At 43.2% G+C, this 25447-nt stretch overlaps 4 protein-coding genes across 15 annotated transcripts in view; 3 read left to right on the top strand and 1 right to left on the bottom strand.

Moving 5' to 3' along the window:
- The window catches only part of LOC105695648 (serine/threonine-protein kinase tousled-like 2), a 54741-nt gene extending 46737 nt beyond the window's left edge, over positions 1–8004 (top strand). For 6 of the 11 annotated variants that reach the window (XM_012417403.2, XM_012417402.2, XM_012417401.2 and 3 more), the window contains 13 exons: positions 3196–3286; positions 3436–3713; positions 3831–4064; positions 5200–5292; positions 5589–6050; positions 6128–6331; positions 6435–6526; positions 6619–6766; positions 6843–6954; positions 7031–7169; positions 7262–7373; positions 7462–7569; positions 7658–8004. In XM_012417403.2, the coding sequence (XP_012272826.1) occupies positions 3196–3286; positions 3436–3713; positions 3831–4064; positions 5200–5292; positions 5589–6050; positions 6128–6331; positions 6435–6526; positions 6619–6766; positions 6843–6954; positions 7031–7169; positions 7262–7373; positions 7462–7569; positions 7658–7879 (2295 nt within the window). In that variant the 3' untranslated portion in view covers positions 7880–8004. Of the gene's footprint in view, positions 1–266; positions 709–2071; positions 2209–2446; positions 2929–3195; positions 3287–3435; positions 3714–3830; positions 4065–5199; positions 5293–5588; positions 6051–6127; positions 6332–6434; positions 6527–6618; positions 6767–6842; positions 6955–7030; positions 7170–7261; positions 7374–7461; positions 7570–7657 lie in introns of those variants that run through there. The other 5 variants (XM_012417407.2, XM_012417408.2, XM_012417409.2 and 2 more) reach the window with 5 other exon arrangements.
- Positions 8005–11871: 3867 nt separating this feature from the next.
- On the bottom strand, positions 11872–20333 carry LOC105695647 (DNA topoisomerase 2). 2 transcript variants are annotated; one of them, XM_012417398.2, is made up of 22 exons: positions 20167–20333; positions 19184–19510; positions 18864–19107; positions 18410–18796; positions 18101–18340; positions 17771–18029; positions 17532–17701; positions 17244–17454; positions 16540–17128; positions 16219–16450; positions 15925–16124; positions 15713–15848; positions 15325–15624; positions 14830–15060; positions 14553–14741; positions 14360–14483; positions 14139–14255; positions 13943–14024; positions 13775–13881; positions 13573–13689; positions 13394–13512; positions 11872–13307 (listed from the first exon to the last, which is right to left on the bottom strand). In XM_012417398.2, the coding sequence occupies exons 2-22, from the start codon at positions 19483–19485 to the stop codon at positions 13170–13172; spliced, it is 4494 nt and encodes a 1497-aa protein (XP_012272821.1). In that variant the 5' UTR covers positions 19486–19510; positions 20167–20333; the 3' UTR covers positions 11872–13169. The 2 variants fall into 2 exon arrangements, with proteins under 2 accessions (XP_012272821.1, XP_012272822.1); XM_012417399.2 differs by lacking the exon at positions 20167–20333 and adding an exon at positions 19599–19723.
- A 391-nt stretch (positions 20334–20724) lies between these two features.
- On the top strand, positions 20725–22946 carry LOC105695466 (myeloid differentiation primary response protein MyD88). The gene is made up of 7 exons (XM_012417009.1): positions 20725–21103; positions 21214–21410; positions 21486–21581; positions 21665–21792; positions 21868–22036; positions 22096–22264; positions 22330–22946. The coding sequence occupies exons 1-7, from the start codon at positions 20994–20996 to the stop codon at positions 22715–22717; spliced, it is 1257 nt and encodes a 418-aa protein (XP_012272432.1). The 5' UTR covers positions 20725–20993; the 3' UTR covers positions 22718–22946.
- Positions 22947–23402: 456 nt separating this feature from the next.
- LOC105695421 (uncharacterized WD repeat-containing protein alr2800-like) lies at positions 23403–25296 on the top strand (the record flags this gene model as incomplete). Its single annotated transcript, XM_012416960.2, has 6 exons — positions 23403–23581; positions 23648–23871; positions 24329–24518; positions 24602–24803; positions 24879–25073; positions 25135–25296. Coding segments are annotated over 6 exons (1152 nt in total), but the record flags the coding sequence as incomplete, so codon positions are not given.
- Between the last annotated feature and the right edge of the window lie 151 nt (positions 25297–25447).

Here is a 25447-nt window from a genome sequence, read left to right as displayed (position 1 = left end):
GTAATTTGTATATCGGCGATAACGTCGCCAGGCGAATCCGGGATTCCGGCGATCGACGCGCCCTCTCGGTGCGCGCGCCGGAGGCGCTAATCGCGCGCTCTGGGCCGCGCATGCAAATAACTTTCATTTCGCGCGGACCTACGCCGAGCCACGACTCGAAGTCGCCCGATAATGGCGGCTTCCCTCGAGGCGGCGACGGCTTCGAGATGAATCTTAGACGAGGGACTCGAAGCGTCGGTGCAGCGACTCGGGAAGTGGAAATGTCGGATTCTAAGCGGACGACTAGACGCGCCCCTCCGCGCAGTTCGTGGCCGAACGACTCGTCGAGTCCGCCATCTTTTAAAGGCTAACCTCGCTAACCTGTCATCGATTGATTTTAAAGTTGCGTCCGACTTTGCGAGGTGCCGTGAAGTTGGCCGCCGAGAGCCCGTGACGCACACTAGGCGAGATCGCTCTATACGAGGCGCGCTACCGCCGCCATCTTGGAAAGCCTTGTCCGAAAACGGTGAATGTAGGCGGCCGGTCGCTTCCGGTAGGGCAGGCCCTGACGCGCAGCTCGCGCGAGTAATCGCAAGCATGGTTGTCACTTTTCGATTTCGAGATAACGAGGTCATGTCGGCGGTACGCTCCGCAGGTGAGCCTCCGAGAGCATATCACGGGATCCGTGTTTTCCATGACCGTCGGAAACCGCTACACTCGTCGAGAAAGGTAACGCAGCTCAACCCCTTAAAGCGCGTTTATTCGAGGGATGGATCTACCTTGCATGGGGTTAACCACGGATTCCCGTATTCCATAGATTCCGCCTCCAAAAACATCCGAATCCTTCCCGTAACGCTGAACATGTTTTTTTTCTCTCTCCTTAACGTAGTCACGTGGTCGGTACGTGTTTTTATGCGTCATTTGCGATGGGGGCAATTTCGCGATTTTCGATAACTCGAAGTCGAAAAGTGTCAATGATAATGTGGAAATGGAGGCGTTAGGAATGTTAGTAGTACTTTTCAATATGGCAAGTTTGACGGCTCAGCGAGAGGGCGTTGAGTAATCGCGCATGTTTTCGCGGCCGATCAGCCTGGAGGTCCCAAGAAAATATAGCCTCTCCCTGGTCGTTGGAATGGTCGCAGAGTTTAAACTGGAGGTCAGCCATTTTATAAACATAGGTTATCGCGGGTTCCCTCGTAGTCCCGATACCCGGGGTATAAACCACCCGGCACGCTATCTCGATTCATCGGGAAATGCTCGGTGGAGTTTAGAAAAGTCACCGAATTTTCTAAATGGTCGATGCACCTTTAGCAGCCCCGGTTTCACGGCAGGGCTTGTAAATTTATAAGGGTAGGTCGAGCTCGCTCGACGCGGTCGAAATTTTGCCAGGCTACCTGGGACGGAAGAGGACTGGTTCTCGGAAGCGTTTCCGCCTGGTAATACAATAACTCGCCGAGCGTGCCAGCTTTTGTTAATCCCATTGAAACCGATCGGATCCCAACGGGCCGCTGGTAAACTAATCCCGAAATGTACCCAATAACGGTAGTCGCCTCGAGTCCCACGACACGCCTTCGGATCACTCGGGACGAGCGCGAAGCAGCCATGTTGTGTCAGTGGCTCGAAATCGAAAGTGAAATCGCCGACGCGAATGTCCGCCCGCGCCAATTTCCACCGATACTCCTGCCGCGCCGGCCGAATTCACCGTTTCCCGATCCGAGTTCGTCCGCGCGGGATAAATCTCGCGGCTCATCTCTCCCGCTTCGTCCAGGAGCTCGGAGGCGGAAGAAACCTCGGGTTCCCGTCGCGCCTAAAAAGCAACGCGGTGGCCGCCCCGCCTTTAGGAACACCTGCTTCTTTCGCCAGGGAATTCGATACGTCAATCGAAAGGTTCGCCTAATCTCCGGGCTGCGCCCGGTTCCCGTGATCCACGTCGGCCGGCGGCGCCATCTGTCGGCGACGAGTCGGGACCGGTGGCGGGCGAGCGCCTCCTTATCGACCCCTCCCCCTCCCGCCGTCGCCCTTCTGCTCCCTCCCCCGCCCCGCTCGCTAGGGTCCTCCATTTTGTCGTGATTCCTCTAGCACTAAGCGTATATCGCGGATTTGGTCCTTACGTCTCGATCGACTTTCGCGTCCGAGCCTCTCGCTAGTCCGTGCCAATGGTTGTCACGTCGGCCGACGGCGCCAACACCGACCACGACTATGGGGCTCCGCCGTAGTCCGTCTTGGAAGGTATATCTTTCTCCGTCTGTCGTCCCTCTTCCTCGCGCGGCTACCGCGCCTCGTCTTCTCTCCGTCGCTCCGCGGCCCCCCTCCCTCGTCCCTGCTGGCGCCCGTGCCTCTCGCTCGCTCGGCCGCGCTCCCCCATGGCTCCGTCTCGCTTCCTCGGCTCGACCCCGTCATCCGCGGCGAGAACCCTTGGTCCTCGAGCGCGCGTTAGTACGTCATTTTCCTCGGTCCGGCTGTTCTCGCGGGAGGCGCGAACCCGGATCCGCGAAGATCCGCGACGGATCCGCGGAAGTGCGGCGGCCCGTCTCTCCCGCTCCCTCTCTCTCTCTTTTTCTCTCCTTCCGGCCATCCCGTGGCCGTTCTTCCTCCGGACTCCTCGTCTTCGTTCCCCGTCCAGGTCCTCGCGTCTACTTTCTCCGTCTAGCTCCGTCGCGCTCTCCGTCTCTCTCTTCCCCTCTTGTCCGCGCATACGTTCGTCTCTCTCCCACCTTCGGTTGCTGCACGAGTCGCTGCGTCCCTCTTGCGGACGCTGCCGCGAGCCTCGGGTTGTCTCGCTCCTTCTTGGTTATGTCGCTCCTCCTTGTCTTCGCTGGCACCTCTCGCTCGACGTGCTCCTCCCCCCCCCCCCCCTCCCGGGCCTCGATACCGATTCTTAACGTACTGTCACAGTGCCATGATTTTTAACTGTAAATCAACGCAGCGGTCTAGATGGCTTACGGCTTGGTACGATCTATTTTTCTCCCTCGTTCTCTCTCTTTCCTCCGTCGCTCCCGATCCCTTGGCTCTCTCATGATCGGGCCAACTATGACTTTAGGCCACGGTGGGAATCGCACGCGATTTACAGACAGCGAAATCGGCTCTCGCTGGAACGGAATTCCGAACCTTGTTTTCATGTCCATGTTGCCTAGGGAGGACCGTGTTAGGAGATCGCGCGAGCTTTGATGCGTTCCTCGGTGCAGCTGTGGCTTCATGGGTGTCATTTGATTTCAGATGTCCGCTGGGTCACAAATTCAGATGGCACCTCAATCAACCGTAAACTCTGGTCAGTCGGTTCATAGTCAAGACTCTAACATGAGCACCGGTGAGTAAATTCCTGAGTTCGATAAGGTGTAAATTATGAAAGGTTACTCTTGATACAACGGATTGACGGCGGAGTCTGTCAGTTGTATGGAAAGTATCTTTAGGCATGGTTCGAAAGAAGAGGGTTCAGTGCTCATGGTTATTTTGCAGGCTCTTCGCACAGTGACAAAGAGGTGGACCCAAATACGCCAGAAAAGGTGCCAAGAACCCCTTCCGAAAGGAAGAGAAAACGAAAGATCGATGACGGAGGCGGGGGTGGTCCTGTTGGACCTGTCGGGCCTATCGGGCTGGCAGGAAAAGGAGCACGCTCTGCCTCCGCCTTGGAAAATAAGAAGATCAACGACTACTTCCCGAAACATCATCTCGGAAGCAGTCCTATCCGACATGGCGGTGCTAAGAGTCCCTCCCCTCAGCAAGGGTACCCTATGGTTAGTTACTTTTTCCATGCTTGTTAGAATTTTGGTGGTTATGCATATGTAAAGATGTGGTTGCTTTTTAGGTTATATCTTATCGTAACGTTAATTGACACCTAACCGTTTCTACAGTATCCGCCTTCGCCGCAACAGCACATTTCACCTCAGGTGACGACACCCAACTCAGTAGTGGCGGAATTTTCTTCGTTGATGCAGCCGCCACGACCTCACCCTCAACCTCCTCCTCCTCCTCCGCCAGCCTCGACTCAACCTGCCGGCTCAATGGTCAGCAAGCAGGTGCAGGTAAGGCCTACCAACCTCCCTAGGACAAGCCAGGTCAGGCAAGCGAAGACTAACACCCCAAATGTAAGCACCATTCCAGTTGTGTTCCTGCAAACATTAAACTTTGAAGGCTTCTGCGAGGTTATGAGATTGCCTCGCTGTACTCAGGATTCTTTTCGGGATAGATTTATGTGCACATTGGAAAACTGTCAAGGTATATCTGCTTCGACGTGCTCATAGCAGAAGGCTTCTTGTCAAATGTTTGCAGAGATCCGAGCTAACTTACTGCCGGTCAGTTTGTAGCACTGTGTCCATTTGTTATCGTACAAATGCAGGCTACCTTGTAACGGCACTCCCTAGGTTGACTGGAATTTTTTTTCCTCGTCTCAGTGAAATTGGCGATCTCGTTTGTTCTTTGGTCCTCGATCTTTGAGTTCGATTTCAATATCTTCTTTCTATTGGCACGGAAACGTAACGTTGGGTGTGGACGATACTTAATCTGAGTGGTAATTTAGTCTCGAGTCATTGAGGAGCTACATCGGAGTAACCCATAGGAGCATCTAATAATTCCCATCGTTTGGATATGTCATAAGTTACTTCGAATGTATCCAGTCCTCCATTGGAATGGTCTGACTGTTACGTGTCATGGACGTTCGTACACACCCACATAAATGCATACATTTTTGGTGTTTTCCTTGCTGCCTGCGCGGCAGTCGCACTTTCGCCCGTGTCTTTTAGCCTCGCCGCAAGCATAGCTGCTTTCAACGTCGTCCTCTGTTTAAGAATTCTCTCCAGCCTCAAGTATTGTCCTGGAGGCCACTCTTTGAACAAGAAATATAATTATTTATTTAATACGTTTCAAACGATGACCTGATATCGACAGAAAGTTTCACTTTATATCGACCTTAATTCCATTAAGCGATTAGTTCCTCATCAAGTATTACGTATTCGAGTGACACTTGGGGCCTGGGTAGACTGTAGACAGATGATCGCAAAGTTAGATTAATTAGAGGGTCGTTGGAATTGAAACTGTCGCTTAAGCGAGTGCTCGAGGCTGGTCGTAAGGCGGCATTGTCTTGATATAGCTTTTTTCTTTGAACCTTATGGTCAATCTTTTTACGTAGGGATGAACGCCAAGGTATCTGTTATTTGCTAACAAATGTATCGGTTGCTACGTCACCGATTACAATTCTGAAAATGTCCCGATAACGATTTTCAGACGGAACTCACTTGCCAGAGGATACAAGAGTTCGAAACGCAGGCGTCGTCAGATTTAGAGCTACGTAATAACAAAATTGACGAATTGAATAGAGTGAGTATGAATTACACGGTGTTAAGCAGATTTACGGTGTTACGGAGCATGCGATCTCTTCGGGACACCGTCTAAGATCAATTTCCAACGTCGAAGTCGGTTTAATCATTCGTACGATAATGTGGAAACGATAGTAAATGTTGTAGATGGTAATATTTTATGGTAACCCGGAGAAGCACTATTGTCATCAGGATATCGTTAAAGTCAACCTGAGGATTCCTATCGTTTCTGCACGTGAACGCTGCCTTTCGATTTGTCTTTCGTAGTACTAATCGTAAGATGTAATTATTTTTCAGACGACGGATGAACTTAGGCATCAAATGGCCAATCAGCAAAAGGTGATTGAGCAGCACAAATCGCATATAAATAAGTGTATAGACGTTGTAAAGAAGTTATTAAAAGAAAAATCAAACATAGAGAAAAAGGAGGCTAGGCAAAAGTGTATGCAAAATAGACTGAGGTTGGGTCAGTTCGTGACGCAAAGGGTAGGGGCGACGTTCCAAGAGAATTGGACGGATGGGTACGCGTTTCAAGAACTGGCTCGACGGCAGGAGGAAATCACGACGGAGAGGGAAGAGATCGACAGGCAGAAGAAGTTGCTCCTGAAGAAGAGGCCGTCGAACAGTGAAACCGGAAGAAAACGAAGCCAGCCTCAACCTTCCCTACATAACGGCACCGAGGCTACTTTTCTCAAACCGGATGCGGTGCCTGGCTCCTACACTTGGCAGGAGTATTACGAGGCTGACGAAATACTCAAGGTACCTTTTGATCCTTAAAATTATTATTATTTTTCGGGTTACTGTGTCTACATTTTCTTGCTTCTTTTGTTCGCTAGCTGAGGCAAAGTGCGTTAAAGAAAGAGGACGCAGATTTGCAACTGGAGATGGAGAAGTTGGAGAGGGAACGGAACCTCCACATCAGGGAATTAAAACGCATACACAACGAGGACCAATCGAGATTTAATTCTCATCCCGTACTGAACGAACGATACCTTCTACTTATGCTGCTAGGGAAGGGTGGTTTCAGTGAGGTGCATAAGGTAAATTGTAACTCACGTCTGTGCAACTAAATACAAGACCCGTAGGTTAATTTCTTTTTTAATCCACTGATTTATTCAATTGACAAATATCTTTGTGTTTTAGGCGTTCGACTTAAAAGAGCAACGCTACGTGGCCTGCAAGGTACATCAACTAAATAAAGACTGGAAAGAAGACAAAAAAGCTAATTATATTAAGTAAGTGGGATTTATTTTGACACAGTTATTTCAGAGCACGGCCACCAGATTATTCAATAATTTTACGCTATCCATATTTTATTTTTGTTTAGACATGCGTTACGGGAGTACAACATACATAAGGCTCTAGATCACCCCCGGGTCGTCAAACTGTACGACGTGTTCGAGATCGACGCCAATTCGTTTTGTACCGTCCTAGAATACTGCGACGGACACGATTTAGATTTCTATCTCAAGCAGGTATATCGAGTAAATATTGTATGATGGGTTGATTACTTAACGTTTAGTTCTATATAATACCTTCACTTTATTTCAGCATAAAACAATACCAGAGAGAGAAGCGAGATCTATCGTTATGCAAGTAGTGTCCGCATTGAAATACCTCAATGAAATAAAACCCCCAGTCATACATTACGATTTAAAGCCAGGTGAGGAGGTCGCCAACGGTATATGTACCTTTAGGTTAAGGTATAATATTTACAGCAGATTTATTTTGTGTCGCAGGTAATATTTTATTGACCGAGGGCAATGTGTGCGGCGAAATCAAAATTACGGATTTCGGATTAAGTAAAGTCATGGACGAGGAGAATTATAACCCAGATCATGGAATGGATTTGACTTCTCAAGGGGCTGGTACATATTGGTACGTATTATTTCAAAATTACTTCGTAAATTTGCATTCCTTCCAAAAAGGCGTTAAGGCCTGGATTTAATTTTCTTCTCGCAACGTTTCAGGTACCTTCCACCGGAATGTTTTGTAGTAGGAAAAAATCCGCCAAAAATATCGTCAAAAGTCGACGTTTGGAGTGTAGGAGTCATATTTTATCAGTGTTTGTACGGAAAAAAGGTAGGTTTACCCCTTTAATTTTTTTGTCCCTTCACATGCGATCTTTCAATCAACGTACACGGTTCATGCTCTGGTTGTCCGATTACAGCCTTTCGGGCATAATCAATCGCAAGCCACGATCCTGGAGGAAAATACAATTTTAAAAGCAACGGAGGTCCAGTTCGCCAATAAGCCGACCGTTAGCAACGAAGCGAAGGTAATGTATTAAACGACTGCGTTCACGCGAATGGGAGAAAAAAAAATATATATATACCGAGACTAACGATATCGACGCGAATTTTCAGAGTTTCATTAGGAGTTGCCTGGCGTACAGGAAAGAGGAGCGCATCGACGTCTTGACGTTGGCGCGACACGAGTACCTCCAGCCACCAGTGCCAAAGCACGGCCGCCAAGCGAACAGTCAGCAGCAGCAACAGCAGCAACAGCAACAGCAGCAGATCCAGCAGCAGCAGACATCGTTTACTACCGGCATGTTCAGTGGTATGAACGCGTCGAGCAGTTCGTAGTGGAAAGAGAGACTTAAAAGATGAAGTATCCTCGACATACTTATACATGCCAAATCTTGAACACTGAACTGCACACCGTCTCGTCTTAAGGAAGTAACGATTGCTATAATCAATTGTAAATACTAAACCGAATACTATATCATCACCACCACCACCACCGCCGCCACCACCACCAACACCACCACCACCACCACCACCGCCACCACCACCACCACTACCACCACCACCACCACCACCACCACCGTCACCACCGCCACCACCACTACCACCACCACCACCACCACTACTACTACCATTACCATGCAACCACCACACCGCCACCACAAGCATACTTACAGGTCGACTACGTAGGACATCGTGAGGGAGAGGCTCGCGAGGAGGCGAATGGCCTCGTCGGTGGCTTTCGAGGATCCAAGGGCCCCCTCGTGACGTCTCTTCGCGAATCAAGCCACGCTAACATTATTCAGCATGACAAAATGTTGTGTTCGTAAATATTCAATTGTATTATCGTTCCTTGTATCGAACAGTGGGCTGACTGATAATAGTGTTTAACATGAGACGAAGGAAGGGGATGAAAAAAAAACACAAAAAACATGAAACGAAAGAAACAGATAAACATGTGATAAGTCATTGTGAATTAAAAGTGAAGCGTAGACTTTAAGGGAGGACGGCGAGACGACGGAGGGAAGGAAACGCGAGGACGGGAGGGAAAAGGGTAGAGAGGGACCGAGGAAATTCGGATGTGAGCGAAATCGACGCGGAGGAAGGCTATCCAGTGGTAGTTAACGACGCGGTGAATGCGGGAGAAAGAGCGTAACGAGCGGGAGAGAAAGAGGACGGACGAGGAAGAGTAATTCTAGAGATCTACCGTAAAACGATGTGTCTCCGGACTCGCGACGCAGAAGCCGATTCCGCTCGCGCGTCCACCGCGGGAGGGGAGGGGGTGAGTTGGCATATATTCCCTCTCTTCCGACTCTTTTCTTTTTAATAATGAATGCGTGAGTGCAACTCGAGAGATTGTTAAAAGACTAGCGTGCGTGTACATATTTATACTATATATATACTATATCTACTAATAAATCCGATATAATATATATATACGGTGTAAAGGACAAGGGACAAGCATGGACAGCGGGACGACGACTGTGGTGGCTCTATCCTCGCATGACCGCATATACATATATACCCGTGCAGCCAGGTATTCCGTGAATATTTGACCGCACATCGTGTTACTTTATTCAAATAATTAATATTATTACCTTGTATTCACGCATAGTAGCGAGTAACGAGAGCAAGGGAAGCGTGTGCGCGTGTGAGCGCGAATGAGAGAAAGAGACCGACTAAAGTCAACGTTTACGCGCGTTAAATTACACGCACGTACACACACTCACCGACAGGCACACGTACGCGGCTGAAACCCGCGCGAGCGACGTACTTCGATCGAAGCACTGATGCGGTGATCGTTGCGTAAACACACACGTATTTGCATACGAGTACGTCGGCATAACTACGTGCAGGATGTACAAGTAGTACACGAGGTATGAGAGTCTGGTTGGTTGTTCCTATTCCGAAGCGAGAATGTGCGATTACGAGAGCGAATGGAAGCGACAGACCCGAGAGAGACGCGTACCCTTAGTCCCTCGATCGAGACGTAAATTAGAGAAGAGGACGGAAGGGAAGAGAACGACGAAAATTCGGACCTGCGGCCATGCGATAGCGTATACGGTTTCGTCAGTCTTTTTTTCTTGGTCTTTTAAAAAATGGTTATATGCGTTCTTCGCGAGCGTACGGTCGAGCCGGACATAGCGAATATAACGAGAAGTACTGCGGATAATATCTTGTATCTAATAACGGATAATATCCGATATCTCGTCCTCGACGAATTCTCGCTCGCGGTAACATTCGCGGGATATCGCCGTTCTCGAATGGTTAGAAATTAAGGCGAGTGGTTTTTCCAGTGTTCGACTCTACTCGGGCCCCGATTTCTGGGCTCTTTATATTTCGTAGCGTAGGGTCATTGCAGGATTGGATAATTGCGGATGCAAAGAGGTCTTTTGCCTTTCATTTTGCATGTAAGATACGGAACGTACGACGCGTATATATATTTTATATATATGTATGTCTTTTTAGTCCTTTGGTAATATATATATATATGTTACCCGAGGGCTAAAAAGAAGCAATCGCCTTGTTTCACTGGGCACGGTCGAAAGTTTCGTTTCCAATTTTCGGGACTCGCCGTATCGAAACGGGAAACGCGTGATATAAGGGAAACTCGGAGGATAACGTACGTAGTAATTTACATATAAAAGGCTATGTATGTAACTACGGGTATTTTACGGATCCAAGTTTCTTAACGAAGTCGAAGACTGGAAAGAATTTCCGTTACTACCTGCGGATGCTACCGCGCATGCGTCGTCGGCGTAAACCGACGCGGTTCATTGTGAACGGTTATATTCCGTATGAACGGGTCGGCCGTATTATCTCGGAATCTATCATAAAGAAGCCACCGTCGAGTCGTTCCTCCGGGCTCGGAAATCTTTCCCTTGTCCTTTCTGAGTAGACATTCGGCTCCCCTCGAGCATCGTGGTCCTCTTCCTCCTCTTCTCCTCTTCCTTGGCGAGCGCGCAATTTGCCTGTCCTTTGCCGTAGTCATTGTTCGTGGTAACGACCGCCGGTACGAGAATTTCGCACCGTGAGACAAAGAGTGAACGATAGAAGGGAATACACGGAGAGAGTGAGAGAGAAAGGGAAAAAAAAAAGAAGCGAAACGACGAAAAAAAATCCGAGTCAGGCGACGCGGAGTTGACCTTTAAAAGCTAAGCATCATAATAATTGTACCGACCTGAAATCATTAATAGTTTTCTTTACTCATAATTTGTTTTATATATGTATGTTATATAGAGATAATATTATGAAATAGAGAACTAAGTTATTTTATCAAGTGCCCTTGCTTTGTATTATAGTAGCGCGCGCGCGCGCGTCTGTCAACAAATTGCAGCTTTCGGGAGAATAGACAGAGAGAGACGATGTGAGAACGAGGGTGAATGCGTTATGGAGAGAAAGAGAGCTAGAGAGAGACAGAGAAACGTTGTTAAAATGTTGTGTAAGTTGTTAGTACGATGTGGGCACAGCACGTATATCGGGATGACGTGTCTCGATATCTTACCGACCTTTCGTTGGCTAAACAAGTGTGGTCAGAGGAGAATACATTACAAGTCTGAACAGTGTCTACTGCATCCGTCGCTTCTACTCGAGATATAGGTAATCGGTACCGATTATCGATCGATTGACCCCCACTGATCCCCCTTTTCCCCTAGTCCCGTCTATCTCTCGTTCCGTTCGGGGGAGACCCGAGAGACAGAGAGAGGGAGAGAAAGATCAATCGAGCCTCTCTCTCTTTCTCTCTCCACGCGACCTTCAACCTCGCATCCAGCAATAATTCTACGGCTGGTACACGCGCGCGTATGTCCAATGCGAATGTACACATGTGTATATATTTATTGTAAAACGAATTAAGAAAGAAAGAGAAAAAACAGTACGACAATGAGACATCCACGTCGTCCCTCGAGCTGATCCCGGTCCTATCCGAAAGTGAATTCGTTTAACGAGGCGGCCGTAATTATCCTCTTTCTTTTTTCCACCGATTGCGCCGCAATGTTATTTATTAAACGGTTAATTGTATACTCTGGGAAGGGATAATTCGAGTTGGGAAAAATGCCGGACAGCGGAGGTTAATAACGAGTTTTAGTTCATTTTGAGGACATTTTTTTTTTTTTCACCGCAAATAACGTGTCCTTGCTTGCAGTAGGTGATGATTTTTGTGCGGAGGCCACTATCGGAAAAATTCAAATATAACATCGCTGAGAAGGAAGAGTCAAATCGAGATTTTGGCGGTAGGGTAGCTTAATTAACAGGTGGAAAATATGAATAACGTGCGCGGCCGAGAAAGTGAAATTTGTAGTAACTCTTTCGATACGGATGGACTAAAGAAAGATTCTGTATATTTTAATTTTATTTAGCATATTTCGTTCAGTTCGGTGACTAAAGTCGTTTTTAGTACCTGGAGATCGTTTCGAAACGAGCGATTCAGCCCCTCTTAGGAGTAAAAATTCTAACGTAAGCGTTTCAAATAGTCAAAATTATATGCCGAGATTACTTGCTAAAAATAATATACCGTTAATGCGATTTACAAAGTACCCTAATTACACGAAAATGGAGCAGCACACAATTTACATAATTTAAAAATTATACGATCTCTTTCTCGAATTAATGATTCTACGTTGACTCACATTCTTAGATTGCCATCGATCTGTTTGTTAAGACATTTCGGGACTCCTTTCAGACCTGCTGTGAACGTGTTCGAAACAAGCTTTTATTGACGGCAGTTTCTTTCGTGTCATCGAATCGCTAGCTATCTTATATCGGTACTACACGAGTTCCGTGAGACTTAGTAAGGCTATTTTGCATCTCGTACTTCAACGCCCGTTGTGGTTAAATAAATAATTGATCGATATCATTTTCTGCGCGAATCCTCAATGTTAGTCTCGTCTAAGTTTATTAACGGGACTCCGAACATTTTCAAATACGATTGTACCAAGAATTCGCATATTATGTAATCGCAACACTTGCGAGTTTTCTTTCTCTAATCCTATATCACTTTTGTGACATTTACAAACGAAGGTCACGCGTGTATCCGGCTTACGCTAATTCTGAAATGACACAGTGTTCTTTGATAAACGAATCCGCCGGACAGTCTTCTATATAAAACTCAGACAAAACTCGCAAAACCCTGAGTTATCGAAATCAGGTAATAACATTAAAACGTTTCCCTACAAGAATTTGATGCTCGTCGTCGGTAACGCGTTATTCACGTAAATGTCTCTTCGTATAAAACGTGTGCCGATGAATTTATACAATTCCACGCCCCCGAGGATTCTAACTACCACAAGTACAACCACAGTACGTGTATGTATACGAAGTAATATATATATATATATATAAAAAAAGAATACGGAGAGACCGTTTGGTGCTCCGATCAGAATCAGATCTTCAATATTGGTGATCGAATGCTTTATGAGTTCCACGAGTCCTCCATTTCACCGGAGTCAGAACGACTGATAACACTTTTTTTTTTAAATCTCAATGGAATGAGAAATCCACTTGATTCCGATGTCGAATGCTGAGGGATCATTGATCGCTCGGCTTGCGTTGATCGATCTAACCCGACGACTCTGTCGATTTTTATACGAGCACATTGTCATCAGTGCTCTCGATCTTGTGGACTCCTTTCTCAGTCGGAATCATCCTCGTCGTCGGATTTGATTGTATAAGATACTGGCTTCCTTGCACGACCGACTTTCCTAGGTGGCGTGACAATGGCCACGTCGGAATCGTTGTCGGACTCGGATTTCTTCTTTCGCTTCTTTACCTGAAAAAACAAAATCAGAGTATGGCTCTAAACCTTGACAGACTTGCAGATTTAATGCTCCTCTATTTTATTAAATAACTACTCACAACATTCGTCTTGGTCGAAAACATGTCGTCAGATTCCGATTCTGACGATATGACCTTCTTCTTTGCCTTCTTCACTCCTCCCTTAGCTCCACCATTTTCGGCTTTCTTTTTAGCGGGAGCTACAGAAAGAGAAGTATTAAAATCAGGAAAAATCCGAAGCTTGATATGATAGACTCTACCTTTTTTAGGTGGCAAAGGTTTTATCGGGGAGTCCTCTTCCGATGTAAATGATATTGGATTGACTGGCTTCGATGGGGAATTGCTTATTAACGAGTCGAAGAGCTCTTCTGAACTTGCTGTTGGTATATATAGCATGTAAATATTAGGTAGCTTAGAATAATAGACAAAATCAAAGGCAATGCTATGGAATGTTTTACGTACGTTTTGCTGGAGGTGGCTTTTTGTCTTCTTTAAAATTGTCATCGGAATCGCTGTTGGTCGTAGTCGTGGTTGTATTTAAATTTGGTGTTCCCGAAATATCTTTCATCCTGCAACACATGTCAACGATTTTAGCGTCCACGTTTATATGTCGATGCCAAAATAACTTACTCGACTTCTGAGTCTGACGAGAGCAAATGTGGGCCTTCGCCATCATCCGATTCATCACTGCTCTGCGTGTATTTTTTATTAGCTGCAATGAAAATCCAGTTAACACGGTTTGACATTCTACTGTTGTTAGGCCATGAAATGAGTCATTCTTTAATTTTTTTTCCCTTTAGATAATGAAATTTTACATGAATTATACCTGCGGCAGCTCTTCGCGGCGTTCGTGGAGGTGGCGGCGAAATGCTTCCAAAATCTATATCGTCCGGTTTCTTTTCTTTCTTCACTGGTTTAAATTGTAACGTCGTTTGTTTTAAACCTATTAATAAATACATCATATATTCGGCGGGACATCCAATTTAACTATGAATATAATCGAGATAACCTGCATTGGCAGTAGAGAACTTCTAACAATGTACTTACCCTTTTTACCAGATTTCTTTTCCGTCTTCTCTATCGACGATCCAAGTCTGTCCTCAAGAGACTTTGCGTTAGAGTCAACCAAAGCATCGAATTCGTCCTTTTCTTCCAACGGTTCCTTCTTGATCTGTAAATACCATTATGTGTCATTTACAGATTCTTTTTCAGACTCGTCCATTTATTTTCTTGTCCTCACCTTCGGCTGCTTCTTTATCCCGTCCTTCTTATCTTTCGCGACGATATCCGCCTTTTCGATTTTCTTCTTCAGATCCGTGTCTATGATCGGAGCAATGCGTCGCGTGTCTTCCCCTTTGTAGAACTTAGGCGGAGGCTTCTTCGCATTTTGCCGGGACTTTTGCTCATCTTTCCTTTCTTTCTCTTCAATCTAAAAGCGTTAAGATACGTTAGACACGTGGAAACTTAAATTAAATATTTTACGTATCTCCCATTACAAGGACGGTGGAAGACAATACCTTATTCAATTCAGTCAGTAGATTATCAAGGTCTTCCTTCCACAGGGATACGGGCGTTCGGTTCTGCAACTTTTTCAGCTCGACCATCTTGTCATCCCGTTGACGCAAGAGCTCATCCTTCCTTTCCTTCGTTAGATTCCACATGGTCATACCCAGCAGATAATCGAAGTTCTCCCTTTCGATCGCTGCCACCTCGACGGGCTCTTCGTCGACGTTCTCGGCGACTTCCTCCTGTCGAGTTTAACTGGCCGGTAATCAGAGACAATCCCTTTGTCGCGAGAATTAGCGACAAATGTAATACAAAAGGTTCACGACGAAGGATATAATTAATTCGGGGACTACCGGAGGGGCACTGTCGCTCACTTACTTGATACTCCTTGCGTAGCGAGGACAATTACCACTTAACTTTAGTACGAACTGTCCGTTTCTTATGCTCATTTGTTAATAGGAATTTTTTTTTTTCAAGTAGATCGCAAGAGGATATCATCTACTCACCAGTACTTCTTGTCTGTTTTGCCTCAGCTTCCACGCGACCACCGGATCGGAATCGTAGTTACGCCTAACCAATTCAGCTATTATGTCCTTCTTCTTCTTGTTTTCCACCACCAGATCGCCGTCACATTTCTCGATGATGAACCTCGCTTGGTTGGATAACTTCGCAGCCTCAGCCTCCAAGATTCCTTCCAAATAGTCTTTTCGCCTCTGATATGCGTTTAGTCTGTACTGGTAAAAGCCCTTCAATATCTGCATCACGCTGTCGTATTTTTGGAGACATAAATTCTCGTCGAAGGCACACTAGAATTTAATCAAGCTGGTTAGATCACTCTTTTTTATTACATTAATAATTATAGGAAATATGTACGTGTACAATTGTCATTCTTACCATTGATGTGATCGTCATGGTTGTCTGGAGCTTAAAAGCTTTATGAAGGCCATCTCTTTCGAGTTCCAACAACTTGTCACGATTCAACATCACTATGAAGTGTACATCGGTATCTGTGTTGTATTCTTTGTAATCGCTGAAACGAAAAGAAAATAATTAGAACATCCAGGATACATTTTCTGCAGAATGGAAGGCTTGGAAAGTACACTTACGTAATGAGTGCAGGTGTTTTGTCGGAGCCATGTAACATCGGTTCCAAAACCTGTTCTTTGTATGCTTGAGTCCACGTACCAACTGGCAGCTCAGTTATTTCCAGCTTATCTGGTCCTATGACTGATATTTCGCCGCTAATAACATATCTATAGTCTCCACAGCTCTCTATGGCCCCTTTGAAGTTCTTATAAAATGGAATCTACCCAAAAAATTTCGAATGACAATTTAAGGAAGGTTCTAATGGTGCAATTCTAATGGTACACAATTATAATGGTACTATATGTTATAGTTACCATTGGCTTAGGATCTGCACCGTCCATCATGCGGAAAATATTTTCAATAATTTCTCTAGGATTATAATTAGGAATTTTCGTCATCCAACCAGTTCCAATACCATCGGCACCATTTACCAAAACCATCGGTATAACAGGTATGTAATAAACGGGCTCAATTCTCTGGTTGTCATCATATTCATACTTCAAGAGCGGTTCATCATGTTTGTGAAAGATGAACCTCGCCAATGGGCTAGAATTAAAACAGACCGTTATTTACTACGTTTTAAATATTATCGATTTAAATCATGGAAGTTATGAAAATTAACATAAGAGACTTACCTGAGCATTGTAAAAATGTAACGAGGGCTCGCGGAGTCTTTACCACCACAAAGCCTCGTACCGAATTGACCATTGGGTTGAAGCAAATTTATGTTGTTGCTACCGACGAAGTTTTGTGCTAAATTAATGATGGTTGCCATAAGGGACACTTCGCCATGGTGATACGCGGAATGTTCGGCAACTGAACCAGATAGCTGCGCTACCTTGACTTCACGTTTGTCATTACGCTTAAAGCACGTGTACATTACTTTTCTCTGACCAGGTTTGAAACCGTCCATCATGTTGGGAATGGATCGCACGTTGTCGTAATTACTATACAATACTAGCTCCACGTTAACGAAGTCTGAAAAGGTGACAGCTCGCGTATCTTTTTCATATAAGAATTTTTCACTGAGACCTATCTCTTTCCGACGCTTTGTTTCATTCATATGATTCGTTAGCCAATCCTTGCGTTGATCAACGCATTTCTTACTGAACGCCATAATGATATTTTGATCATCCTGTTCACCATCGTATCTAAATCTAATTCTGTGACGAGCCATGTTTTCAAAGTACTCTTTTGCCTCTTTGGCGGAAGAAGTACCCAAACCTATAAATTCACCCAAGAGTATGAAATTTTAAAAAGTTATTGATTGTATAAATTAAAACCGATACCTTTCTACTAGTTGTCGTCAACGTATCAAAGGAGAAATAAAAATAAAAACCTTTGTAGTACTTGATTTTGTAAGTATGGAAGTTTTCGGTCTCCTTTTTCCACATCTCAAATTCAGGTAACGAGAAAAATGATAACACTTTGTTGCCCTTCGTGGCCTTCACAATTGGTGTGATGAACTCTTCAACGAAATTCAGTTTGAGAAGTGACGGCCAATTATGGTGGATAAAATTAATCAGCAGTCCTTTTATATGCGAACCATCCTACATATTGCAAAACGTCAGTTAAGAGCATTGTTAAGACATTATTAAAAAATACTGGATAGTTGGAAAATAATAACCTGATCCTGATCTGTCATGATCATCACTTTTCCGTAGCGCAACGTTTTAAGGTCATCTCGAGTCTCATACTTCTTCTTATACTGAAGCCCCAAAATTTTAATAAGATTGTTAATTTCTGCATTCTCCAGAATTTGTTTATGTGTGGCTTCTCGTACATTTAGAATTTTACCTAACATATTATCACTGTTAAGTCGACGTCCAAGTAGATATCACTAAAAATGAAATTTAAAGGACTTACCTCTTAAAGGAAATATACCATATTTGTCTCTGCCAATTGAAGCGATACCAGATACAGCCATTGTCTTGGCTGAATCTCCCTCTGTTAAAATGAGGGTACAATCCAGTGATCTTCCTGTACCAGCATCATTAGCATCCTCAAGTTTGGGCATTCCTTGCAACTTTCTTTGTTTTGATTTGGGTCCCAGTTTTTGAAGTTGACTGTCAGCTTTAAACTTGGCCCATGATAGCACTGCCTCAACAATGCCAGTTTTTGTGACCTGATATGCAGTCAAAGTTTATTGGAAACGTGTATACCGACAACATACATAACGACCATTATTCTACTTACGTTTTGAATAAACTTTTCGCTTAGGGTACACTTTGAGCCAAAACTTTTTGCTTGAAGTGTCATATTTTCTTTGGTCTGAGAATCGAATGTTGGATTGTTGATTAGACAATTAACAAATATCCAGAGATGATTTTTTATTTGAAACGGTTTAATGGCAATTCCTCCCTTGTTCTTCTTTTTTAGTGTTTCTATCAGTTGCTTCACTATCAAATCGGTGACATGATCAACATGACGACCACCCTGTTTATAAATTCAGTTATTTGTATAATGCTCACTATTTTTCTATACGTAAATATAAAATTTAAATACCTTAGTGGTTGCAATACTGTTCACAAATGACATTTGTTGAAATCCTTTGTCTGATAACGCCACTGCAACCTCCCAACGAGGTCCACAATTCTCATAAGTAATTTTTAATGGATTCCCTATATCATCTTCCTTTCCTTTAATATAAAGGTCTACATAATCTTTAAAACTTTTGACTGGCACTTTGGCTCCATTAAGGTAAACTTTGACCCCTCTTGTGGAGGCAGCAACATCAAATGCTCGTCGAGACATCAATGATACAATATCCTTATCAAGACTCTGCATTTTGAATTTGGATAAATCCGGTGAGAAAGTCACTTTTGTAAAATCTTCCCCACAAAACTCTTTGATTCTGGCTTCGCTGGCTTTTCCCATATTATTTCCCCATGTCTGTTAAATGAATTAAAGTTAATTATATGATTAACCACTAATTTGTAACAACATAACGAATACTCACTTGTTTAAGACATTTTTTATATTCTTTTGAAGCAGTTTCAACAGTGAAACGATGACTGAAGATGTTGCACAATTTGGCACCATATCCATTTCGGCCTCCCGTTACCTTTTCTTCTTCATCATTATAATTGGATGATGTTAATAGATGTCCAAAAATCATGGTGGGTACATACATCTTTTCATCTTTATGAATCACAACTGGTATGCCTTTCCCATTGTTCCATACAGATATGGTATTGTTTTCTCTGTAAAACGTGTCACAAAAGGTATGATTTTTTTTATCAACAAATGCCCATGAATTCTAATGTTATATCAACTTACGCATCTATGTCTATTTTAATTGTGTCCATTTTTGCATCCCGCTGCTTGTTATCTGCAGCATTTACAAGGATTTCATCAAATATTTTGTACAATCCTGGAACATATTTGATTTCTTGTTGCACCATCATTTCCTTTTCGGCATCATAGACCCACATCATTTCCTGAACGAATTCAACGGACCCAATGTATGTATCAGGTCGTAATAAGATATGCTCCAGTTGTGACTTTTTCTGGTAAATACCCTCAATGGTTTTCTTTTTCGGCCCATCTCCCGCACCACCATTTTCTACTTCTGTACTCATTTTTCTGTATGTGCTTCCTAAGCGTCTATGAAAAAGAGAATACACCATCTATACTACCATTAATGACTTGCCACCTTATCATAAGTACTAGAATAAAGGTATGACAAGCACACCTAATCACACAACCGAGTTAAAAAAACTTGAACGCAAAGAAAAAGTTTAAATAAATCGAAGCTAAAAAGTTCCAAGACATCAGCAGGATCTACTGTTGGACACAGGTTCAGATAGGTCTCAAGACCTTTTCATTGTCATCGTTGTATAGCTTGTCTACTATGTTTCAACTTGGACAGAACTGTCAAAGAATAAAAAAATGTAAATAATCGCCTACCCTACGAATATCCGTAAAGTATGGCGGGAAAATGCCGCCATCTAATTGGCCGAGTGAGCGAGGGGACGCCAATTTTGTATGGACATCTGCCTTTCGAAAACTTTAACATACCTTTGGTAAACGCTATGAAAACGACAACACACAACAGAGGGAATGAAGGACCAAAATTCTAAAGATTTTTTGGAGTCATTTAAAGCCACGCTAAGGGAGGTAGAATTTCGTGGCGCCCCAAAAAAATATGACGGGATTCTACGGCCACAGCGCGATGCTTGACTTCAGAAATGGCGATTGGCATATCCCAGTAACTACCGCAGCATCACCGCCAGTATGCGAGTCTTCTTCTTTTCGTTTACCTTCTTAATTAATTTCTAGCAACCATCGTCTGCACTGATTCTGGCGACTTAGGAAATAATAGCGCTCTTTTAGTTAACGTTCGAAAGTTTGTTGCGATTCGTCGAGACGCACAGAACTCTAGCCGACACAAGCTAAGGCGGTAAACGAGCTGCGTCGGGAGGATCTCCGAACGGTTAAAGTCACTTTGGCGCCATTGCTCGTGTTCCAAAATACATCAGGTTTGTTCGGATTTACTCGATCCAAAATCTAGTAACCAATAGAAGAAGAATAGAGATGAGTTGGGAGATTGCTCACGGGCAGGGTCGTACGATCGCATCCTGTGCTGCCCTCTGGTTTCGTACGTTAGTTAATTCGACAAATAAACCCATGTGAAATGAAAGTACGAGAAGTGAGCGCGTTCGTCAAAAATACGTAATAAACGCCCTATTTTAACCTGTCCGCTTCCTCACCTCCCTCACAGATGTCCCATAAAAACCAGTCAAAACCTGTCAAAACTCTTTTTTGTGGACATTGGCACGATCAAGCGGCGTGAATCGGAACTATTTTCGATACAACGCATTTTAACCAAGCATTGAGCTTCTAGGAGATGTTCAAATTCATCGATGGTGCAATCTAATTGGTGCAGTCCAATTTTTAATTATTAACTATTAATGCAGGTCTGTTCTGACGTTAAACGTCATGAGACCTCCTATCAGTTTAGAGGTTAGGAAGGTGTGGATAAGAGCAAATGTCAGCAAATGTATTACCTTTCCATATCAGAGAATATGTAAACTTTGTTATATGAACATGTAAGAAATAGTGTATAATTTTTGTACATTTTTACAATATGGATCCACTATCAATGCCACTAGTAGGCCTCACCGATGCAACTATGAGGTTAATGTCCACTTTGTTGAATCCTCTGAAAATCATCCCAACCGAAGATGGTTTTCCAAGGTAAATATGTATTTGACTTTTAAAATTATTAATTTTTGCAATATTGTTAAGAAATGAAATTAAATATTTGTATTTGACAATTCTGTTTTCCTACTTGTCATACGATTTAGGGATTGGAGAGGTCTTGCGCATTTATTGAATTTGGATGGCGAAATAATGCCGTCTATCATGTCGGAACCTGATCCGACAGGGCATATTCTTTCCATTATGCGGAAGGATTTTAAATCATTTATGGTCAAAGACCTTAGGACAATGCTGGAGACATTAGACCGGTGGGATGTAGTTGACGATACTGAAGATCTGATTGGTAATTCATTTTGAAATAATTTGTGACTCTTAAAGCTGCTGGTAATTGTAGTCAATAAAGTTTATTAAATCGTAGAAAAAGATGCCGAAGTGTATGCACACGAGTTGGAAAAGTCCAAGACTTCGGCAGAGATCATTCAGCCTAGTATTGACAGACAAATGCTAACAATAGGTGAATATTTTACATAAATGTAAAGGAATATAATTTTATGCACAGTAGGAAATCATTTAAATTCAACATGTTTTCCATTTTAGATGATCTGTACAGATTTAGACAAGGTCTAGATGAACAATATTATGATGCATTCCTTTTGTATGCAGATGAAGACTTGGACTTTGCTAAACAGATGATAGAAAAATTAGAAAAAGAATATGGTCTAAAGGTATTGAAATTATGTTCCAACTATTTACAAATTTCTTTTACTTTTAACAGCCTCTTTATAATGCTATTGTTTCAGTTATGTATCAAAGATAGAGATCTCGTAGGTGGAATTACATTTGAACATGAAGCTGTTATGCAGTTAATATCAGAACGGTGTAATCGGTTAATAGTTATCATTTCACCCAATTTTGTGAAAAGTCCTGCTAACAAATTCTTTTTAAACTATGCCCAAGCACTAGGAATAGGTAAGAAAATAGATACACATTTTCTTTTAATTGATATTACAAATTATGTATTTCTCCAGATAAACGTCAAAGGAAAGTGATACCGTGTTTATATCAGAAATGTCAGTTGCCACCACAGTTGAGTTATACTTTCATTTTGGATTATAGTAGAATCGGACTATATGACTTTTGGGGTAGACTACGTGATTCCGTAATGACCCCAACTGCTGCAGATGGTTGTCGGAAAGGGTAATTTAATAATTTCTTTAATTTTTTGGTGTTATTAAGTTTTAACATTAACATCCCTTTTACAGGCACATCACTGCCGAATCCCAAGGTTTGCAGTTCCAAACTGCACAAGTTGTTGAAAATTCTCAAGACATTACAGCCAAGGAAGAAAATAAATTAAATGCTACTCTTGATGAATCGAGAACTTTTATTACAAAGAATGCCGATGATATTAAAAAACCAGAAAACAATATAAAATCAAGTGATTCTTCTAAACCAACCCGCATTCAAGAAGCCCCTGATTTGTCGGAGCTTCTGAATTCTACGTCTGACCCATCGGACAAGAAACTGTCGACAAGTTCAGGATCGTTACTCCAATCGTTACGAGCGAAAGTTCAAGTTCCTAAACTAAAGAACATTTCCTCTGCATTTAAGCACAAATCTAAACGAACAAAAATTAAACTTGAAAATTAAGAACAGATTTATAAAAGAAAAGTCTCCATTTCCTTATGTATTATGTATTCCCTCTACAATATAGATAAATGACATTGATATTTTTATACGCGAGAAAGTTACCTGTACGTACTTGTACATAATTTGTTATGAACTTGAGTATTTTTGCTATCGTTGACAGTATCTCTGTATCTAACAATTTATTCACGTTGTTACCAAATTATACTCTATTTATTAAGATTTTAAAAAAGGTATTTTTACTAGTCCCGTATCCTCGCAACATCCTGTATATATTTCCCACTCGAGCAAGACCACAAGACTCGAAACGATCGTCACTTATTTATCGACTTTTCTAATGAACGACGTTTCCGTCATTGCAAAATTTCCCCAGGAAAATGTTAAAAACAGGGTTGCGCTTAAATTTGAAAGGATGGATAGTCGATCGCCAATTTTCAAAGGAAAAGATGTCTCCACCTTCTCTTGGTCGCGTATCTTATATTTTATTTATTACCGACAATCCAACAATTTAGAGTAAAAATCTATTCAGTTCCGGTGAGTTAAAAAAAAAAAAAAAATCGTCCTTCCCTATCAAAAGTCATGTGACCTTTATTCAGAAATCCGAGGAGTGGATCTATCTGTATAATATCTGCGGAATAAATCCGCAATGGACAAGCGAACTGCATCGAGATTAAGAACTCACCGAGGCGATGCTTTAGACTCTTACACATCTGTCGCAAATGCTCCAAAAGCTGCTAAAAGCACATACTTGACGAAGTCTTTTGCCTACTCCCGAGGTGCCGGAGCTTCCGTCGACGAAGAGTCCACAGTGGTCGAAATTCAAGGAGGCCCTCGAAAAGAAGGAGACATTAGCATCATTTCTCAAATGTAAGGTACACAGATTGTACGAAGTCGTCGAATTTCACTCTTACTGGGAGTAGAATTTTATTTCAGCGAGGGTGGCCAAGAGATACTCACTGTTTGCTACACGGAGACTTGTGAGTCGCTGGCCGTAGGAGTGTCCGATGGCACCGTCAAATTATACAAAGCTGGTTCTGGAGAACACGTGACAACTCTGAAAGACTCGGAAGTGACCCAAAATCCCGGGCCCGCCACCTCCATAAAACACCGACCCGTCCACAGATCGCACCCCATAACTCAGACCTTGACCGCCACGTGTAAGAAAGAATTTCAGAATTTTCGAGTCATTCCTGGACCACGGAAATACCTCCCATTAATTACGAAAGTTGTCGAAGTCACATTTCTAATTGAAACAGTAACTTCACGATATCATCATTTAAATTCACGTAACAAAGCACGAGGTAGGGGAGAAATTAATTGCTTTACATTTCTTACCTACATTGAGAAAAGAAAATATATCATCGAAACAAAGAAATATTCCTTTGAATGGTATCAATGAAATATTTCGTCAATTCAAAGAACGATCATTTGACTCGATTAAATTCGAACGAATGAGACGCAACATTTATTCGGAAGGTATGACAACGTAAGTTAAATAATTATCCTTGAAATTAACAAAATATTTCCTTGATATCGTTCAAAATAATATCTCTGATTGAATGGAATTTTTATCCTAATGGGAGATTACTTTTATAATTACGGGCACAATTGTAGATGCGACTGGATGCGTAAAATGTTGGCACTATCCTACGGGGCAGTGTCTATATACGATTCGGGAAAAGAGGCAGACATTGGGCTTGGCTTATCATCCTTATCTCTCGAAATTCGTCACCGTGGGGGACGACACGAATTTGAACTTATACGACGAGGAAACGAAGACCCAAGAGCGGATACTTCACGCCAGGTTGGTCTGATCACGGTATCTAAGAATTAAGCCTTTCAATTGAAAGCTTTTCCGTTAAGTAGTGGACAACCTTTTTCCCCTAGCGATGCCTCGGACGTGATGAATGGACACAGGTCAAGAGTCTTTTGTGCCGTCTTCAACCCTAAATCTGCCCACGAAATTATTAGTGGGGGCTGGGACGACACCATTCAATTTTGGGACATCAGGCAACCCTATGCCACTCGTCATATCACCGGGGTGCACATTTGTGGGGATGGCATTGACACGAGCAAAACTGGGAAAGAGGTTTACGATTATTTCAAATTTCTCCGGATCCATCGAGAACCTTTACGTGGAGTCGAACGCGTCATTTTGTTCTAGATTTTGACCTGCGCCTGGCAAAGGTATAATCCCCTCCAATTGTGGGACTACGGTTCGGGAAAACTCATCGACACCTTGGAGCCCGATTGTTACAACAGCCTGCTCTATTGTGGCAAATATATGAACAATGTTTTCGTAGTATGCGGAGGAACCGAAACCGCTCTCATACGAATCGTCGACTTGCGGACGCATTTAGTTAGTTCGATGCACGACAACTCGTTTTTATGTCTCCTTCACATTTGCCTTAATTTTTCAGACCATCGGTGCACTGAGAAACTTGGCTGGAGGCGTTTACGCTCTTGACATAGGACCAGTGTTGACGAAAAAAGCCAAAAAGTCGAAAATTACCGACACTCCTCCGTTGCCAAAAATCGCATTTTGCAGTGGGAAAACTATTTACGAGATAGACGTCGGATGAATGCTCGAGATTTTTCCCTAGTCGTATTTGCATTGCTGATAAGGTAAACTAGTTGGACTGCGATTACTTGCACGTCTATTTTATTACTCACATTTTATATATCATCGAAAAATGATGGATGATTAAGGGGGCCGATCGGGGTTCCATTGCG

The sequence above is a fragment of the Orussus abietinus genome, unplaced genomic scaffold (assembly GCF_000612105.2).
Source record: "Orussus abietinus isolate OABI.00-Male unplaced genomic scaffold, Oabi_2.0 scaffold4, whole genome shotgun sequence".
NCBI classification, from domain to species: domain Eukaryota; kingdom Metazoa; phylum Arthropoda; class Insecta; order Hymenoptera; family Orussidae; genus Orussus; species Orussus abietinus.
This window is presented reverse-complemented; position numbering and strand designations above follow the sequence as displayed.

What these genes read in the sequence shown, in the direction of transcription:
- LOC105695647 (XM_012417398.2), bottom strand. Translation starts at nt 19,485, where the DNA reads ATGAGTACAGAAGTAGAAAATGGTGGTGCGGGAGATGGGCCGAAAAAG. An exon ending in ATAAAAAATGTCTTAAACAA is followed by an intron (nt 18,797 to 18,863) that starts GTGAGTATTCGT and finishes TTCATTTAACAG; the next exon opens with ACATGGGGAAATAATATGGG. An exon ending in TCATGACAGATCAGGATCAG is followed by an intron (nt 17,455 to 17,531) that starts GTTATTATTTTC and finishes TGCAATATGTAG; the next exon opens with GATGGTTCGCATATAAAAGG.
- LOC105695466 (XM_012417009.1), top strand. Translation starts at nt 20,994, where the DNA reads ATGGATCCACTATCAATGCCACTAGTAGGCCTCACCGATGCAACTATG. An exon ending in CAGACAAATGCTAACAATAG is followed by an intron (nt 21,582 to 21,664) that starts GTGAATATTTTA and finishes TTTCCATTTTAG; the next exon opens with ATGATCTGTACAGATTTAGA. An exon ending in GCAGATGGTTGTCGGAAAGG is followed by an intron (nt 22,265 to 22,329) that starts GTAATTTAATAA and finishes TCCCTTTTACAG; the next exon opens with GCACATCACTGCCGAATCCC.